The sequence below is a fragment of the Eleginops maclovinus genome, chromosome 5 (assembly GCF_036324505.1).
Source record: "Eleginops maclovinus isolate JMC-PN-2008 ecotype Puerto Natales chromosome 5, JC_Emac_rtc_rv5, whole genome shotgun sequence".
In the NCBI taxonomy this organism is placed as follows: domain Eukaryota; kingdom Metazoa; phylum Chordata; class Actinopteri; order Perciformes; family Eleginopidae; genus Eleginops; species Eleginops maclovinus.
Genome location: NC_086353.1, coordinates 23168956 through 23188008, shown reverse-complemented (window position 1 = coordinate 23188008; position 19053 = coordinate 23168956). Strand labels below are relative to the sequence as shown.

Here is a 19053-nt window from a genome sequence, read left to right as displayed (position 1 = left end):
GCATTGGCTGAAATGACTGATTTACAGCTAAGACATGGACCAAACTCTCACAATTATATACTGTATGTTTTACTCCACTCTTGTACAGCTGTGCTCTGGGAGGGGTGCAAAAGTTTCCCATCATCCAGAGAAAACAGGCCTATGTGAACAATCACAGGTAAAAGTCAACGACAAGAAAACAGTTTGTTTCTCAAATAATCTGAATTGAGGCTTGAATTCAGTTACTGCAGGGTGGCACTTCTATCTGAGTCAAAGCATGTTAATATGATCTTGTTGCCTATGAACAACACGGTGAATGACTATATCATAAGCATAACCCAGAATAGTAGAATTGGAATACAGTGGGGGTCAATCTAAGATTTGTCCTCTTATTTATGTCAGGACAATAATATATAACTGGTTTGTGACAGGTGGAGTAACATTAGAATCTTTGACACAAAAAACTGGATAACAGCTTTAATTACTATTCAGTTGATTGATTTAGACTATTTTGATAGTTGATTCTTCATCAAAGTAAATATAAGTGAATGAAATAAAAGCAGAAAATTGTGTTTTCAGCCGCTCACGTGTTGAGATGTCCTGCTTATCTCTTTTTTATTTCATTTTAAACTGAAATTCTTTTGGTTTTTGACTTTCAAATATATTGAGAGACATTCATAAACTGGGATGGACATTTTGCACTATTAGCTGACACTTTATACACCAAATAGATTGATTACTCTAGAAAACAATTGGCCAATTAATTGATAATTAGAATAACCACAGCCCGAATTAATTAAAGTGATACAACCAGTGTTTCAAAGGCAGCAGTTCACCTATTTTATTAGCAGTGAGTGTATACAAACTTCTAATTCATTTGGAGAGATTATAAACTACTTCAACATCTTTATTAATCTTCAATTTCTGCTTGTGTTTGATCAAAAAAAAGTGTCAACACAATTGATCGTTTTGGTTTCTGACAGGCCAGAGTTCAAGGTTTCCCTTGTAAAGAATAATGACATTATAATTGTATGATGTAGTGTAGTAAGCCTTGCTGTGAAAGTAAAGCAGACCTAGGCCAGAGACACTTTTGAAAATCAACCTAGGTTCGTGAAAGTTATGGAAGAGTGACTGCAAGCATGAGAGCATTTGTATCCAAGGCGAAGGCTTTAGATGTTATGTGAAAACCATTCTGTGTCATGTGTTCACATGGAATACATATTACTTACATATGTAGGATGAAAAAGTACATAAAGGTCCGTCCTGAGGGACCACCAAACAACCTCTAACCTGCAGCCAGGGAATAAGTTAATGTAACTGTAGATTTTCTTAAGTACATGCCAGGGAATTTTTCCATGTGTACATGTCTGCTTATAGACGTGCACTGTGATTTAACATGGATGAAGATACATGGCATGTGCATGATTTAGGTTAATGTGTATAATTGTGAATACATTAAACATTTGGAAGATGCTGATTTTAGATCAGTTTGTGTGTCTCTTGATAGGTATTATTTTGTAATACATTTTAAAAAATATATATTTTTCATATTGTTGAAATATGTACATTCAACTGATTGGTGAATTCTGTGCCTGTGGATTTGTGCGCAAAAACGTGCAGGCAAAGCGTTTTAATAAGTATTCAGTTTCAAATTGGCTCCAGCTCGGACGCTCCGCCTGCTCTCGCCGAGGATATTGACTTTCCCGCAAGTTAAAGTATTTAAATGTAGAGAGAGACAGATGCTGTATGTGGACTAGAGGCGACCACAAGAAACACACGTGTGGGAGGAAGGTTGACGTTGGAGTTTTTTTCACCATCCGTGCATCTTATAGAGGGACAGCTGTGACATAATTAGCTGTAACTGAATAGCAGATCATTAAAGCCTTGTTGGTATTTGTGGGATTCATTGAACATTTTGTTATTTTATTTAATCGCTTGTTTTAAGGAAATTCACAGTGCGCATCTGACCGCTGATGCGTAAGATCCGTGCGTAAAACTAAATATATTCGGCACTGCTCTGCCATTCAATGTCAGAGAGGATTTATTTCGACATGATACCTTAATCAAGATCTTCATTACTGAAAAAAGGTGATTGACACGGAGAGGATTTAATGGAGGTGGATCGGTAACAGCGACGCTTTCTCCGGACTTTCAGTTTGGATTGGAACCGAAGCGCATTTAAATCTTCTGGACTTTATTAGTGTTTCAGTAGAGGGGATCCTGTATCCTGCATGGGACGCTGACAGTTTTTGGATCTCTTAATTGTCCCGGCTATCATCTTCTATGTGTCACAAGGGGGGGATAAAAACGGACCTGAAATCCCCATCAGGAGGAACTTTATTTCCGAGAGCTCCCAGCACCGAATCAGTGGAGTATTCATGAAGCAATATTTGAACTATTACAAAATGAGGCTGAGAACATCGAGGTTAGGTTATCTGTAAGTACAAATGTGTCAACATAATATAATTGTAACTTAACTTAAATTTGAGCATAAAGTCGAATATTCTAACTGCTTTTTCTTTATTCCCCTCAGGTTACTTCAGTTCACGGCGCTTTGCTTTTACGCACAGGTAACTCACATTTTCACTTCAATAAAAAAATCATTAATGTTGCGTAAAGTTTTATAATTAAGTAGGTAAAAGTTAACAGGTATGCAGGCGCCGCACTTTAGCGTCTCTACATCTGCAATAGGCTGCAATAACAATGAAAACATTTTATTATGAGTGCTATGGCAATTGGCAACAATTCAAACATCTTGAAAAGAGGTAAGCTCCGGCCTATAAAGTAATTGTTAAAACATATGTGGTTGGAGAAGGGCTGAAATGAGAAAAAAAGAAGTCAAGAAGGGGTGAAAGATCATCGGTGGTAAAAAAATAAAAATAAAAAAAAACTATCAGAGGGAGATGTCATCCCCAAGGGTCCATGAAAGCATCTCCAAAAGGAAGATAGACCTACATGTACAAATACATGAAAGAAGAAAAAAGCAGGAGCCATTATTTTAAATGTGATGAATGACATAATGAACTGTGGGCCTGGGACTCGGCTGTTTGACTGGCAAGCTTTAGTCTCCTCACTCACAGTTGACTTTTTTCCCCCGAGTTGTTAAGCAAAAAACATTAAAAAGTAATTTTACATTTCGTGACATGTGTTTTCTATTGTCCGACAGAACACTGTGCAGTCCCCACCTAATTTCAAGCACCATGTCACAGAGCAGAGCCGGCTGTCGGACCGGATGAGCCGCAGGTTGACCCGAACCTACCAGCTGTACAGCCGAACCAGCGGGAAACACGTCCAGGTCCTGGCCAACAAGAGGGTCAACGCCAACGGAGACGACGGAGCGGTGCACGGTAAGAAATAAAGACACGAATGTATATAAGAAACTATTAAAAGAGCTAATAATATTACTAATAATGACAAAAAACACAATTCAGTGTCTATTTAACGATCTTACGATTTAGTAATAGGCAGGACATGGACAGTGAATTTACGAGAAGTTTTCAAAATATCGCGAGAACCTTAATAATTAGAGTTTAAAGAATATAGCCTAGAAAAAACTCTTGCCTTAAGTGGCAAACAAATATTCAATCATCTGTTATATTATATAAAGCTAAACAAAGGTTCACACGTGTTTTTCTTATAAATGTGGGCGCTTTGTGTTGTTTTTACAATGATGCAGAAACTTCACTTGAAGCCCCGGTGTGTCACAGCGAGATTAACAAAACCGTTGACAGCTAAACGGCATCTTGTGTTACATTTCAATTCTTTTAAACCCCAGAAAAGCAATAAAAAAGTAGAGGTGTTCACATTACAAACACGGGATTAGTTTAAATTCAATGGTGCGCGGGGTGTTGTTGAAAAGAAGTATAAATGATGTCGTTCTTGGCAGGCTGTTGGAAAATGTTAGAGCCAGCTGAAACAGTTAGCAATTGTAAACATCGTTAGTGGCATCTTTTGAGGCCTTTTGAAGCTATATATATTTTTGTTTGTGTGTTCGGCAGTATATAAAGTCCTCGGCACCTGTAGTGATGGACTTTAGAGAGAGACTCTTTGCTTCAAGCAGAAAAACTATCTTTAACCTAAAGGGAGCAGAAATCCTGTCACCAAAGGATTTTGGTGTGTCTAGCCATCTTTCCACCCCAGCCACCACCAAGATCCATCCCCTTCTCTGTGCCTGCTGCCTGCTTTCTGGAGGCTCATTTTATGAGGAATTTTCATTGCTTTACAACTCAATGTATGACTCAATTTATAAGGAGCGGTGAAGTCAGCATCTTCACTTTATACCTTTTCCTCTCCTTGCCTCTCCTGTGTGCTCTTTTGTCTTTTGAACCTTTCAGCCTACACACACACACTTGCAGGGAGAGAGAGTCAGTCATGCACACATTGGCTGCACATCCTAAGTGGGTGTCACTTTTGTAAGCAGCCCAAATCTGACCGCTGCTCTGTGCTTGTGGCTGTGTCCCTGACCGCAGTATTCTCACTCTCCTTTCTCCCCAGTCTGAGCTGCATCACAGCACAGCATTTACTGACGTTCGACAACAATCGCGCCGTGCGAAATAACTATCATTTGGTGCTTTTTTGGAAGGCTTGCATGCTTTGTTAAAGGTGGCTACTGGAGCATAAAAGGGTTAAGAGAGGGAATTTATATGTCATCTTCATGATTCTGGTTCACTGCTACTGAAAAACCATTAAGTGTTGACATTAAATGTTGAAGTGATGTAATTCCAGTTCATTACAGTACCCACCATACATAAAGAATACATTTGTCTCACACACCGTAACATCATTATCTGCATGCCTGCACCATGTCAAGACTGTGTCATCTCATTAGTTGTGATGTGTTTTGTCTGCGCAGCTAAACTGGAGGTGGAGACGGACTCTTTTGGAAGTCGTGTTCGCATCAAAGGAGTGAAGACGGGATACTACATATGCATGAACAAGAGGGGGAAGCTGATCGGCAAGGTAATCTGGAATTCATAGTTTTTGTGGCTGAATATGACTACAGCAACATCTTGAAGGATGTTTAGTTTCTTAGAAATATCCAGATTTGCAGCTTATGAACTCAGTGTTGAGAAGCATTCAAAAGCCAGAACAAATTTTATTTTGAGTTTTTCTCTACAGCCCTCTCATGGTTTCAAACAGCATTGATTGTCTGGAAATAAAGACAAGTTTCTCTTTCTGGATGTGTTCCAACATACCTCAACTTCTCTCCCCCGTCTTTTTTCTCTCTCAGCGGAAAGGACGAGGTAAGGACTGCATCTTCACTGAGATTGTTCTGGAAAACAACTACACAGCGCTGCAGAACGCCAAGTACGAGGGCTGGTACATGGCTTTCACACGCAAGGGCCGCCCGCGGAAGGCCTCCAAGACCAAGCAGCACCAGAGGGAGGCCCACTTCATGAAGCGTCTACCCAGGGGCCACTTGCTGAGTGAGAGGAGGCCGTTTGATGCCCTTCCTGTCCGGGTCCCTGCGAACCCTTCAGGCAAGCGGACTAAGCATTCCCATCACCAGCGCTCAGGGGGCCGCTGAGGACTGAAACCACTGAAGAGCGAACCCGCACAGAAGAACCACTACAAAGGGAAACAAGTGCTCCCAGAGAAATTAACTTTTACAGTCAAGTGCCCATACACTTTTTGCCTCATTTTGTGGACTTTGTGTAACTCTTTGTACTGGATTGTATGTAACCATTGACTATCTAATCTGTTAGTTATTTCCAATGCAGACAGATTTTAGGACAGATTTTTACTTATTAAATCAATGGGCAGTAAAGGTACCGAAGTGCTCAACAATATTGTCTTGAATGAAAACCTCTGTTTAGAAGTAAAAACCAGCTCAGCAACAAAGAATGTTTTAAAAGAGAAATGAGTACAATGAAGCTAGACACGGCAGCTATCTGTGGATTTACTTGTGGTTACAGCATCTGAGTCTCAGTCGACATGCTATCCTGCCTTAAGGAGACCATTCTGGAGAATCTTTAACCTGTTTTTTTTTTCTACATATATGAATATATTTTTACTGTAAAAATGTAAATGACGTCAAATGATGGAAATATTTATTGTAGAGTGTATATTAAAACCACTAAAGAATCAATTCACAAGCTGTGCTGCTTTTCTCATGAGTGTTTTGGGATGGAAAGCATACATTGTTGGTTGCCCCCCAAAAAAACTGTTGTTTTTTCTTCTTCTTCAAGCTGGAGACCCAGATAACTGAGGGGCAATATCTGTGACAGGCTACTGAATTCAATGTGCTCAGCAAGTGAGACTTGGGCCTGAATGGCCCGAGCTATGCATTAAAAGCGATGAGGTCAGCCCACCATTTTGGCCCAAACAAAGGTTACCACCATGTAGTTGCATTTCTCACGATCGCACACCGTAACCCTCTGATCAAATGGGCCCTTTGTGAAACCTCATATAAAAGGGCATGTTATACAATAGTGGGTTCGAATAATAACACGAGGAGGGGTCAGTTATCAAAAAGAAGCCAGTCACACAGGGAGGGGTTGAAGGGGGGGGGGGGGGGGGGGGGTTGCGGAGAGGGAGTTGAAGGGTTGCAGCAAAAGCATCGGGGCCTGTGTGGCAAAATGTGGCATCGGCTGAAAGAGGGGGAATGGCTGGGAAGAGGCATTCGGGAATGAAAGGGAGGCAGAACAGAAACCCTCTTCCCAGAAGCAGTTGAGCATGACCATCAGAGGCCAAACGACAGGGGAGGAAGAAGACCCCGAACACAGGGACCCGGCTGCTCTCACAGTGCATGAGCTGGATGTCCAATTTGTTAGTTGGTGTTTGTTGCAGCGGGAATTTGTTTTGACAGCAGTTCAAGCTCGAAAAGACTAAAGCATTGAAGTAAATAACTAAAATGAGGACTTTTGAATGAATGCTTGCTATTTATCCGCACAAAGTAGTATTAACACAGCAACTATTTTGAAAAGAGAACATACAGGAATCAAGGATGCATTTCTTTTTCTAAAATTAGATCCCTTGCAGGAATTTGCAAAACAACGAGACAGGCCGGGTTTGAAATGTTTTGTTTTGTTCTTTCCATCTGGAAGAAGACAAAGCACAATAGTGAGAGACCTGTGGTTTTGTCTCTGCTTTTTGCACTTGCTCTCTGGGTTTGGACAAGTGGTAAAAAAATGCTAGGAATCACACGGTTCAAACAAGCTATATTTAAATGCCATTGTCTCTTTTGAACAGCACTGCTATTTTTTGATCCACTATCTAAGTTTTTTCTGACTGGACAATGTTTGTCCAGTCAACTGAAATAGGTAAAACAATTGAAAAAATATGACATTTAAAGGATGTGTTATCTTTTGTACATGTTGTATTATAAAGAGTAATAAAAAAAATATAAAAAGGCTTGCTATGCCCAGTTTATATTTGTTAATAATATCAAATTTGTTCGGAACAAAGCCCTGCAACATTCCTAACTTGTGTGCAAGTAGTTGGAGCTGCAGACCACAGAGTCAGAGTGACCCTCTGTTGTAAAGGGGGAACAGTAACACTAGCTTGCTCTCTGACCAGACTTTCAGTAATGGCTTTCAGGGTGGCCCACTACATGCAAAGAACATGAGGGTATTCAGTTAACACAAACGGGATGTGCTCGTAACGGTGACCCCGGAACGAACAGGGATGAGGCATTGTGTGTTTTGAGTGTTTTACAAGGACATCAATGAAAGGAAGATGGTAGGTTATGTGATCCTCATCAAAATTGCTCCCTAGTAGTTTTGGTAACAAGAAACGAAAAAAATAGACATTTGCATTTTTTATGTAAATTATTTTTTGAAAAAAGAACATTTATGGTTCACCTAAAAAAGGTAACCTCTAGGCTTTCAAACACCAATATCTGTATCAAATGTATCCAGAAGGAGAAATGTTAACATTATCAACTGTAATAAATGAACCCCAATTAGGAACTCATTGACCAGGCACTGTGCAAATGTTTTCTGAATGGATCTGCGTCGAAGGAATAAATAAACGTGGGCTCACATGTGACTTGAACATGACACAGTGAGGTTCTGCTTTAAATTCAACGCAGAATTTATCCCCTCGCTCCCACAGTCCCGAATTCACTGAGTTTTGCAGTCGACATCCCCTTCGTCGGTCCCCTTCAGTTTCTTCAGCTCCTTCAGTAGCTCCTGTTCCAAGGTTAAGATCTCCTTGGGTTTCTTGTACTGGACGAGAGAGAAGAAAAAAATGAATTACTTCAACATTCGCTCCGTTTCCCTCCTGCAAATCCTTCACTGTAAAACTTTTTTTTGAAAGAGCCTGCAAAACATAAAGCAAATATGAAAAACGAAAATATTTCTGTAATGTCAAAAACTTCAGTTATTGGTTTTCAGAGGGAAGGCTTGAGTTAAAACAATTGTATCAAATGCTCTAAAATTGCATAAAAAGCTTTAAATAAAGCACAGTTAAACTTTTTTTGTTCATCTACCTTTGCACATTATTGCTGTGAATATAACAATTGGTTCCCTGCACTCACAAAAAAAGAAGAATCAGCCTTTATTGCTAACATTTTTACATTTAAAGCATTTGGCAACACAGCATTATTGGTAAGGATTCATGTATTTACGCTTACGCTGACAATTAAAGTGTTGTTGGCGTGACTGAAGCTGAGGGCAGAGTTATCCAATGGCAGCTCATTTCGATCCAAATCAGTAACATTGAACTTCTTGTAATACCTGGGGAGATAAGGAGAGGATGTCATAGGTTTATCACACTCCTGTGTAAAACAAATGCATTGTAAACAGCGCCATCTATAGGGAGGATAGGATGATTGCATGCAACAAGTGTATACCACAGGAATTATAAGAACATATAGAATGGGAAACCCAGTGTTCTCATGGTTGTTTACTTTTTGTTTGACGTTTTTACGATGATGCATCTGTCAGACGGCTCCACAGAAACACTGAAGACTTCTTTAGGGTAGGGAAGGTTGCGGATTCTCCACTGAAAGCTGGTCTTTGTGTCTTTACGCATAAGCAAAGGCTGTGGAAACAGTAAAGATTCAAATACATTTCCAGACATGACATTTACTAGTGTTTTCTCCTGAAAGAGTAAAGAGAACTTATAAAGTATAGAAGGAAGCGGATAAACTATAGAAGAATGAAAACCTACGTTGGAGCAGTTCTCCTTGATCACCTCCGAATCCAGGGAAGTGTCAGGGCCCGCTAGAGGCTCCCCAACCTCCACCTGCCACTGGCTCTGAGCTCCGAGTGTACTTTTATGGCGCCACTTTCGTACTGTAAAGAATCAAATGTTGTTATAACATACATAAACTTATGCCATTAAAAACCACAAGGGCAGTAGCTACATGCTTCTGTTCAAAACTCAAGATGTGGTTCTCACCAATGAGCTCATCTGTTTTCAAGTCGTACTCTTCTGACATTTCTTTTCCATCTGTAAAGAGGTAGTGGATTTTCCTTTTTCCTGGAGGAGGAATTTGAAATGATTTTTCATATAAAACTACAATTTAACAACAGAACAGCTTAGCTGTTAGCTTAGCACAACCAAGACAACTGGATGGATGAATAAAATGTACTTTCAGGGATAACTCTAACGCGAGCAGAGATACTAACAGGAAGTAAGGCCAGACTCAAAATTAGCTAGATGCTAAAAGTAGAAATGCTTAACTTCTCTCTACAGACACTCACAAAAGCGAGTCAAATTGTCCTTCTTTGGTCAGACACAACTTTTTCAGAAATGTTGCTACATGCTACTGGCGAAGGGCTTGATAAATTGTCAACACGTATCTTACAGCATGAGTTCAACGGTCTATTTGTGTTAAAACAACATGTGTAAACTGCTACAAGGCTAGTTGTGCCACCTGGTTGTTGCATAGTGACATTGTTGTTAGCATTAGAGCTAACGAACAGACTATAGTAATAGTAATATTGGCAAAAGCATATCTGACAATTGTGTTGCGTCTTTTTCTTTATAAGTCACCCACCATCGTGTATTAGAGCTGTTTTCTTTGAGAATTTCAGAATATCAGTCCAGCTTTGCACAGCCATGTTTCTAAAGATGTATCTCGTGCACAGCGCCACTTCCGGACACGACCCGTAACCACAGCAACGGAGAAACTAAAGACGTAAACAAGAAATTGAATTAAAATACATAAGATAATTTAATTGACCTGTTTAGTTGCAAAACTAATAAAAAAAGGCATGGTGTAATATATAAATATTAAAGCATGATTGAAACAACATTTAAAAATACATCTTTTTAAATGACCCGGAAGTGAACCCATTGAATTGGATGTTGTTCTGTTCGTATGGTTCCATATGAAAAGGGGTAAGAGCCCAACTATTAGTTTTAAAAAGCGTTTTCAAATAAAAGTGCTGTTATGTTTTTGATAAGTTGAAGTGAGTTCAACTTTTATTTAAACATTGAGTTAGAATAACAATTTAAACAGTTTAAATATAGATGTTTTGCTGTTACCAATCCGTTAGCACAAGCTAAAGAAAGTTAGCTAACACGAATTTATCTTTAAACAATCTCGTGATACGTTATATTGTTATCACAGATTGATTACTAAGCCTTTTGTATTAACTGCCGTCCCAGCTAACTGGATATCTGCACTGAGTACAAGCTGAAACTGATCCCACTGTTTTCTATTCAAGTGTTTTTAAATCTACATGTGCTACTTCGACTGATAAAGATGTAATGTTGACATTCCAGAGCAATTTTATGCAACAAGTGTACAACAATCGTACTGTTTTGTAATAGCTAAATGTAAGTTATTCGAAATAACAGGCCTCAGTCAAAAGGCAGTCCTGTAATAGCAAACAGTTAATTAACTTAAGTACTTTAAGACACATGACCTACTAATGCAATTTAGTATTTTGTTTTATTATTACTTTCAAGATGAATTCTTAGCTTCAAACCACATAATTGGAACGTTTTGTTAATATAGATTAAACTAATCCACCTATTCCAGACAAAATTACTTCCACCTTGACAAGATATAACATAACATGCTGCAGATACATATATATATATATATATGGATGTATTATAGTATTATATATAATATAACATTAACAGGGGGGAATCAGTCTGCATACACCGTCTGCGTATACCTTTGCTAAGTAGTTCATTCAGATGAAGATACTTGCATTACTTCATTATGTAACAATACAATACTTTGTATTTGAGCATTTTTCCAGTATCACATTGCTACTGTCAAAAAGTCAAAACCGTGACATAAGTGTCAGGTAAAAAAAAAGAAGTGTTTTGCAAAGGTTTAATATATTTATTCAGTCAACCTCTCAATGTGTAATTACTGCCAACTCAAACATCGTTAAAATTGTTGCTCTTTATGGTATCACACAGACGTTATAATACATTGGTGGATTGATTTTACTGTGCGAAATTTTAAACAATAATCATCAATTTACCATTTCACAGGCCTCTGGCACCCTCCTTCAAGAGACACGATGGAGCCTCGTCATGGTATTATGAAAGCCTTTCCCAAAGTTAAAAGGGCCAGAGTGTTACACGGAAAGGATGCCCCCCCAGTGAAGAAGAAACCTGAAGAATGTGATGTCACAGGTTATTACTGTGTGTGTGTGTGTGTGTGTGTGTGTGTGTGTGTGTGTGTGTGTGTGTGTGTGTGTGTGCACGTGATCTGCATGAAGGATGCATCAGGAGAAGAAACACTAAAGTTGAAGCCAAAAAAATGCAACATATTCCGTCTTTCAAACATGTTCCTCTTTTCTGTCCCAGGAAACTGTTTTAAAGACGTCACAGTGTACATTCTGCCTGCTGGAATAGGAAATGCCAGATGCCAAATCTTTGAAAGGCAAATTGAGCAGAATGGGGGGCAGACAGAGAGATCACTGTGCCCCGGCGTCACCCATGTTGTTGTGGATGACAACATGGACAGCGACAGAGCGTTGCGATTACTTAAAGTGGATTGTGTGCCCTCTGGAGTCCAACTGGTGAAATGCATTTGGTTGAGCTCCTGCATCAGTCAGAAACAACTGCTGGACGTCGACAGCTACAGCCTTCTTTTAACCAAGAGGTAAATAACCTTATTGTATTCTTTAAGAATGCTAAACTGCATTTTGATTTAACAATGTTTCCAGTTTATAATTTTCTACAGAAAAAAAGCCATAAATGTGTTGTGAGCAGTTTCATGTAGGAACTATTTTCTTTCTATTGAACTACTCTACTACTACTGTTCGGGTGTCCCTATAAAATCGAAGCATTTACAAAAGTCCTTTGAAATTAAAATGCCCCATCTGGGTTAGAAAATACAATGAGTCATCAGTCTTATAAAGTCTTTTAATGTTCTCCCTACTCAGGCAATCTGAAACAAAGAAGGAAAACATTAAAGAAGAGCTGCCAAATGTCCAGCCGACTGCAGAAGCTATTGTAGAGCCAGTGTCTGATCACAGCAAACAAGAGCAGACCTTAGACATGGTATGTATCCTGCTCCTGTGTACAGGTTTCACAGGTTTCCATTGGACTCCTTTGTTTACCTCCGCAACACATTGACATCACTAAGTAGCAACCACACTTCTATTGACTAGCGCTCGATCACTGTATGTAAAAGGCTAAGAGACGGAACATTTCTAAGTGGTTGACTAATCATAACAGAGGGCCAGCTAACCAATCAGAGCGACTGGGCTCTGGTTTCAGACAGAGGGGGAAAAGAGGTGCTGCAGCACAGTCAGTATGAGAAAAATAAAGAGCTTTTTGAACACTAAAGCATGGAGACATGTCCCAGTAGAGACACAAAATACAAATATGAACAAAAATGTTTTGCAGAATAAGGCCCCTTTAGGTCTGTAGAATAGTGTTTGGCATTTTTCATTTCATTTCATTTCAATACTACATAAACATCAAAAATGTAGTTTCAATAAAAAGCCTTGGATAATAAAGGCTTGCAAAAAGAAAAAGAAACTTCATCGAGACTTCCTTCAATTTAGAACAGAGACTGCTGAAAAACAATACAAAGTTTATAAAAATAAGTTGATATGTATATTGAGACAAGCCAAAAAAGAGTATTATAATAAGAAGTTAAAAGAAAATACAAATGATATCAAAGGCACTTGGACATTTCAAAACAATGTAATAGGAAATAAACCCGTGTCCACAGGTCTGCCCAGTTATTTCATTAACGACAATAATAAGGAAATAAAAAACATGAATGAAGTGGCAAATGAATTCAATTCTTTTTTGTAACTGTTGGGCCTAATCTCGCAAATTCTATAAAAAAAATGAGCAAATAGAGAGTGGCTGGAATGTGAGAAATAAAATGTTGCAGTCCTTGTTTCTCGGGGAAGTGAGTGAAATTGAAATGAGATCAATTGTAGCAAAATCCCAAAAGAAGACATCATCTGATAGTGATGGGATCGACATGATTATAGTGAAACAGACTATTGACTGTATGACCAAACCACTAAGCTATATTTTCAATACAGGTACTTTTCCACACAGAATGAAAATAGCAAAGGTTATTCCACTTTTTAAAATGGGAGATAAACACAGCTTTACTCACTACAGACCTGTGTCTTTGCTTTCACAATTTTCCAAAGTGCTTGAAAAACTGTTGGTACAAAAATTAAATACACTTATTGAAAGGAATAATTTGTTGAATGAGAGCCAGTATGACTTTCGGGCAAACCGATCTACAGCTTTAGCATTAATGAAAATAACAGAAGAAATTACAACAGCAATAGAAAGTCAGAAATACACAATAGGCGTATTTATTGATTTAAAAAAAGCATTTGATACTATAGATCATACCATCCTAATTTCTAAATTACACACATATGGTGTGCGAGGAATAGTTCTAAACTGGTGAAGTAGCTCTTTAGATAACAGACAACAACACGTAGAGTTTGCTGGTAAAACATCTGAGAGTGTCAACATTGAATGGTGAGTTCCACAGGGCTCGGTCTTGGGGCCTAAACTTTTTCTTTTGTATATCAATGACATATGTGAGATATCAAAGACACTGCAGTTTGTGTTGTTTGCAGATGACACCAATTTCCTTAGTTCAGGAGACTATTTAGAGTTTTAGCAGAAAGCATTGTAAATGAAATGGCCAAACTTAAAATATGGTTTGATGAAAATAAGTTATCTTTAAATTTGAACAAAACCGAGTTTATGGTTTTTGCTAATAAAAAAAAGGGTGAAAAAGTTTCGCTGTCAATAGATGGAGTTTGTATTGAAAGAGTGTCTGGACTGAGGTTCTTGGGTGTGACAGTGGATGACAAATTGACATGGAAATCACATATAGCACATGTAAAATAAAAAGGTGTCAAAGAATATTTCTGTTTTGCGTAAAGCAAAGTATGTGTTAGATTACAAGGCAATGAGAATTCTGTACTGCTCACTGGTTTTACCATATTTTAGCTTTGTGTGGAAGTGTGGGGCAACACGTATATGAGTAATATAAACCCATTGTTTATGTTACAGAAAAGAGTAGTAAGAATTATTCATAAAGTGGACTTCAGAGAACACACACATAGTCTGTTTATCAAGTCAGGACTTTTGAAACTTAAGGATTTAGTTGAGTTCCAGACACGTTTAGTTTTATTCAGGGCAAAAAGCAAAGTATTACCAGAACATTTACAAATATTGTTTGTTTTTAGTTCAGAGGATGAGGACCGAAGAAGGAATTTTCATTTTAAGCATCAGTATACACGGACTACTTTAAAGCAGATGTGTATTTCAGTGGTTGGAGTCAAACTGTGGAATTGTCTACAGAATGATTTAAAGGGTTGTATAAATATGTATAAAGAAAGAGTAACTAAACTTTATGAAGTGGCAGGTAATCTGTTTCCTTAGTTGATTGTGAATTAGTGTATATGTCGCTTGTTTCTTTTCTCACGTTACTGTAAGTATTTGTTGTAAGTAACTATAATTGACAGACCATCTATTTTGATTGTTTATTACCTTTTGAGTAAGGGGCAGGCAAAATAAGATTTATTCTTCTCCTTGCTCCTTTTTGCTCATGGAATATCTACATAGAGTTGTGATTTGAATGTGAATTAATTTTCTGGTGCACCATCATGAGCGGAACAAATGAAATGAAATGAAAAATAATAGGGCCCCTTTAGGTCTGTAGAATACTGTTTGGCATTGACTGCACCACAATATTTTATTAAGGCAGTTATTTTCACATAATTGCATTTACCAGACATTGCACTAATTGCAATTTGGATATTGCATTATTCTATCTTGCAATTTAGATAACATAACCTTCATATTTGACTCTCAGGCAGTCCCAGACACTCAAGAGGAAGTGCACAGAGAAGAAGACGGGGTCTCTCAGATTGACCTGGAAGCTCTCCTCACTGGCCAGCACCCCACAGATGAGACTCCTGGCCCCAGCCTCGAGCCTGCTCCAGAATCTGCTGATCAGAAAGCTGTCTCAGGGAAATGGGTCTGTGCCCAGTCCTCTCAGTCCAAAAACAGTAACTTCAACAAGGAAATCACAGACAAACTGGAAGTGCTGGCTAAGGCCTACACTCACCAGGGGGACAAGTGGAGGGCGCTGGGCTACTCCAAGGCTGTCAACGCTCTGAAGAGTTACCACAAGCCCATAACATCATATCAGGTAACCTTTTGTTGGTAGTGCCTGAGCTGTGTGTGTAGCAAGTGCTTTTCATTTGATGACGGGCAAGTATAAATATTATTTCTCATGCATAGAAGATATTTTTTTTGTTAAATCCTTTTTTTAATGTGTTTTAGGAGGCTTGCCAGATCCAAGGAATCGGAAAACGCATGGCCGACAAAATCGATGAGATCATGGAGAGTGGTCACCTGCGGAAGCTAGACCACCTCGGGGACGCTGTGCCGGTGTTGGAGCTTTTTACTAACATCTGGGGTGCAGGGACTAAAACTGCACAGCTGTGGTACCAACAGGTAAGAATCAGAATACCTTTATTAGTCCCCCAAAGACACACGTATACACTGACTTAAAAAATCTTCTTGCTGATATACTAACTCTATGACATTATTGCATATATTGACGCATATCTGCTGTCTGACAAATAACTAGAAACTGCACTGCAGGAAAACCATGCATTAAAGATGAATAGAAAAGTTTGTTTTCCAACTAAAAAGTCCTCTTAGTACTATTCTTGCCTAACTGTTTAAGGGCATGTTTACAGTCTAAAATATAGTCTGTTTAAATCAGGAATCAGTTGCCGTATGGTGTGCGGTGCTTGTGCAGTTTTAAACCAAGTAGCCGTCATTAAGTAACCCAGTGTGAGAGTTGTTTTAGATCATTTCTAAACGATAACTAGTGAGTTTGAAATGCAAGGAGAACATAAACCGACCCTATCCCTGTGTTTTGGTTTTGCCAAAATATAAAACAATCCCATTTTTTGCCAGATGGTTTTGGTTTCTGCCAAAACATAGGGATTATAGGCTGCCTATGCAGGCATTTGTTGAGATCAAGACAGATTAACAACCAGTGTTTGTTTGACATCTAGCTTGAAGATTACATGCTAAATGAAGTCGACAAAAATAGTGACGCTTGTAGTCGCAGGGGTTTTTCACTCTTTCTGTGTATAATTTTCTAATGCAACATTTTCAACCAATAAGAAAGGCTCTGAAAGTACATTTCCTGGCTGGGCTCCTATGTCCACGCCCCTTAATAATAATAATAATAATAATAATAATAATAATAATAATAATAAATATGGTAATATCATTATCTGATTTTGTAAACTCTCAAATATCAACTGAAGTATAATCCTCAAAAATATAATTAGTTGGGCTGTGAATCCCAATAAAAGACTAAAAAACAATGGAAAAACATTTTCATTCTTCATCAAAATCATAAAGGAATTGTAGTTATTAATTCATTGGATAACAGAGAAAAGATAGACACAGGAGACACATGTCTATAACATGCTTTTTTCTTTCATTATTTCTATTAGGGGTTTCGCACACTGGAGGACATCCGCACAAAAGCCCACCTGAGCAACACTCAGAAAATAGGACTCAAGAACTACGATGATTTTCTAGACCGAATGCCCAGAGAAGAAGCAGCTGCCATAGAGAAAGTGGTAATGCATCTTCATCTGTCGCAATATTTACATATATCATTCTGTATGAAAGACTGAAATATGCCTGCAGCTTTCACCACTTCTAATATGTAATACGAGGTGAGGTGAAAAAAGATTCCCCCTCTAGCCCTCAGTAATTTGGATAGAGATGCTGGAAGTAGGAAAACGTTTGTGTAAGCTTTCCTTGACTGTTTGATAATGGGAAAAGCAGACTCCGCTCTCAGTGTGGAGCATCCCAAAGGGGAAAACTACTCCTTAAAAGTAGCCGCATCTTACGTTAGCCAGATACCTGTTCACTCCAGGGCGTTGAGCACAAGACTAGTTGTCTTCATATTGTATTACTTATTTTTCCTTGAAAGCTGCCAGATAGAAAGTGCACATTAGATAGATGACTAAAGCAGGTGTATTCCCTCAGGCTTGTTGAAAAAATTATGTGCTGGTTCAGCAAACCTACCTCCCAGAATTTGGCTAAAAGGCTTACTTGTTTGCAAGAGTAAAAACAAGAGAACATATCCAAGTATTTGAAAAAATGCTCCATCCTACTCGGAAAGACGGTAGCCTATATTCTGTGTCTTTTAATGTGCAGGTAAAGGATGCTGTCCATGCAATAGACCCAGGCCTAATATCGATGGCATGTGGCTCCTACCGTCGGGGAAAAAACACGTGTGGTGATGTTGATGTGCTTATAACTCACCCTGATGGCAAATCTCACAAAGGGGTTTTCAGCAAAGTGCTGCAGAGCCTCCGTGACAGTGGTAAGCTCCATCTCCTCTGAGTGATAAGCGCCGCCTGATGTCTTACTAAGAGGGTTGCTCTCTTAAAGAGAAACCTTAATGATAAACTTTATTTCTAAGGGTTTTTGACGGACGACCTGGTGAGCCACGAGGACAACGGAGAGCAGAAGAAGTACATGGGCGTATGCCGTTTGCCAGGCCAACGCCATCGCAGGCTGGATGTCATCGTCGTGCCCCACAGCGAGTTCGCCTGTGCTCTCATGTATTTCACCGGGTCGGCACACTTCAATCGCTCAATGAGAGCCATGGCAAAGACAAAAAGAATGAGCTTATCGGAACACTCGCTGAACAAAGATGTGGTGCGTCAGGGTAGCTTAAAGGTGTATAGCGGCACACCGTTCACTACAAAGACAGAGAAGGATGTTTTTAGTATTTTAGGCATACCATACAGAGAGCCCCATGAAAGGGACTGGTGAGGATTCACCAATCACAATGCCTTGTCTGTTTTAAATAATAATCATGATGATGATTGATGACAAACTGCAATTATGCCCTGACTACTATTTTTAAGAATGTTTTACTGCTCAACTGATCATGCATCAGACTTATTTTACTTGAATGCTATTTTATTCTACATATTAATGAATGAGGTACACTTCTATCATAACTACCTTTTTTCATCCACTTAAGCCTAATTTTAACTTTTCTTCAGGATTATTTAAAGGATATGTGCCAAGATTATGAGAGATCCATCTCTGAAAGTCCTCCTGACATGCCATTATACAAATGTTTTGGGGAATTTTGCTGTGTGGTCAAGAGCCTTTAAAAATATATATTTGTATTGTATTCATTAAGGACAGTTTCTTCAACAGAAGGTGGCTGAAATAAACTAAGTAAAAAGGAACAGTGAAAAATAGATATGGCTTTGAAGTTTAATCAATGTTGAATTGTAAGACTTCTATAAGTCAAGGCTGCCAGTGAAGGTTAATCAAAAAGCTATGTGAGGGGCTGGATATCACTTGAAGTAAATAGAAATATAATGATTTTGTAAGTTGATTAAACTTGTCTGTTAAAGTAATTTTAACATATATGCTTGATACTGTTTATTTAAAAAGGTGGGTTATGTTAATAAACAAAGGGAATTGAAAATCTCTTCCTGTGTCTTGTTGATCACACATGTAGAACTGCACAATGTTTACAACCCAGTTTAAGCTACTGTATTTACTGGCTTGTACTTCTCTAGTCATTTGTACATTGAATATGACCTCATAAAGGGCGATACCACATTTAAAAGGTCATGTGGAGTAAAT

General features: G+C 38.6%; 3 protein-coding genes across 4 annotated transcripts; 2 read left to right on the top strand and 1 right to left on the bottom strand.

The window, feature by feature from the left end:
• The first annotated feature begins 1723 nt into the window (after nucleotides 1–1723).
• On the top strand, nucleotides 1724–5988 carry fgf8b (fibroblast growth factor 8b). Its single transcript, XM_063884411.1, has 5 exons — nucleotides 1724–2416; nucleotides 2513–2549; nucleotides 3146–3326; nucleotides 4832–4938; nucleotides 5210–5988. Exons 1-5 carry the CDS (start codon nucleotides 2358–2360, stop codon nucleotides 5504–5506), a joined length of 681 nt encoding a protein of 226 aa, XP_063740481.1. The 5' UTR covers nucleotides 1724–2357; the 3' UTR covers nucleotides 5507–5988.
• Nucleotides 5989–7725: 1737 nt separating this feature from the next.
• On the bottom strand, nucleotides 7726–10036 carry dpcd (deleted in primary ciliary dyskinesia homolog (mouse)). Of its 2 annotated transcripts, none has more exons than XM_063884412.1 (6): nucleotides 9926–10036; nucleotides 9325–9405; nucleotides 9094–9218; nucleotides 8831–8964; nucleotides 8555–8657; nucleotides 7726–8147 (listed from the first exon to the last, which is right to left on the bottom strand). In XM_063884412.1, the coding sequence occupies exons 1-6, from the start codon at nucleotides 9987–9989 to the stop codon at nucleotides 8043–8045; spliced, it is 612 nt and encodes a 203-aa protein (XP_063740482.1). In that variant the 5' UTR covers nucleotides 9990–10036; the 3' UTR covers nucleotides 7726–8042. The 2 variants fall into 2 exon arrangements, with proteins under 2 accessions (XP_063740482.1, XP_063740483.1); XM_063884413.1 differs by having other exon boundaries at nucleotides 8561–8657.
• A 162-nt stretch (nucleotides 10037–10198) lies between these two features.
• Nucleotides 10199–18896, top strand: poll (polymerase (DNA directed), lambda). Its single transcript, XM_063884829.1, has 9 exons — nucleotides 10199–10269; nucleotides 11386–11529; nucleotides 11704–12001; nucleotides 12285–12402; nucleotides 15212–15550; nucleotides 15685–15858; nucleotides 16881–17009; nucleotides 17596–17764; nucleotides 17864–18896. The coding sequence occupies exons 1-9, from the start codon at nucleotides 10260–10262 to the stop codon at nucleotides 18217–18219; spliced, it is 1737 nt and encodes a 578-aa protein (XP_063740899.1). The 5' UTR covers nucleotides 10199–10259; the 3' UTR covers nucleotides 18220–18896.
• The last annotated feature ends 157 nt before the right edge of the window (nucleotides 18897–19053 follow it).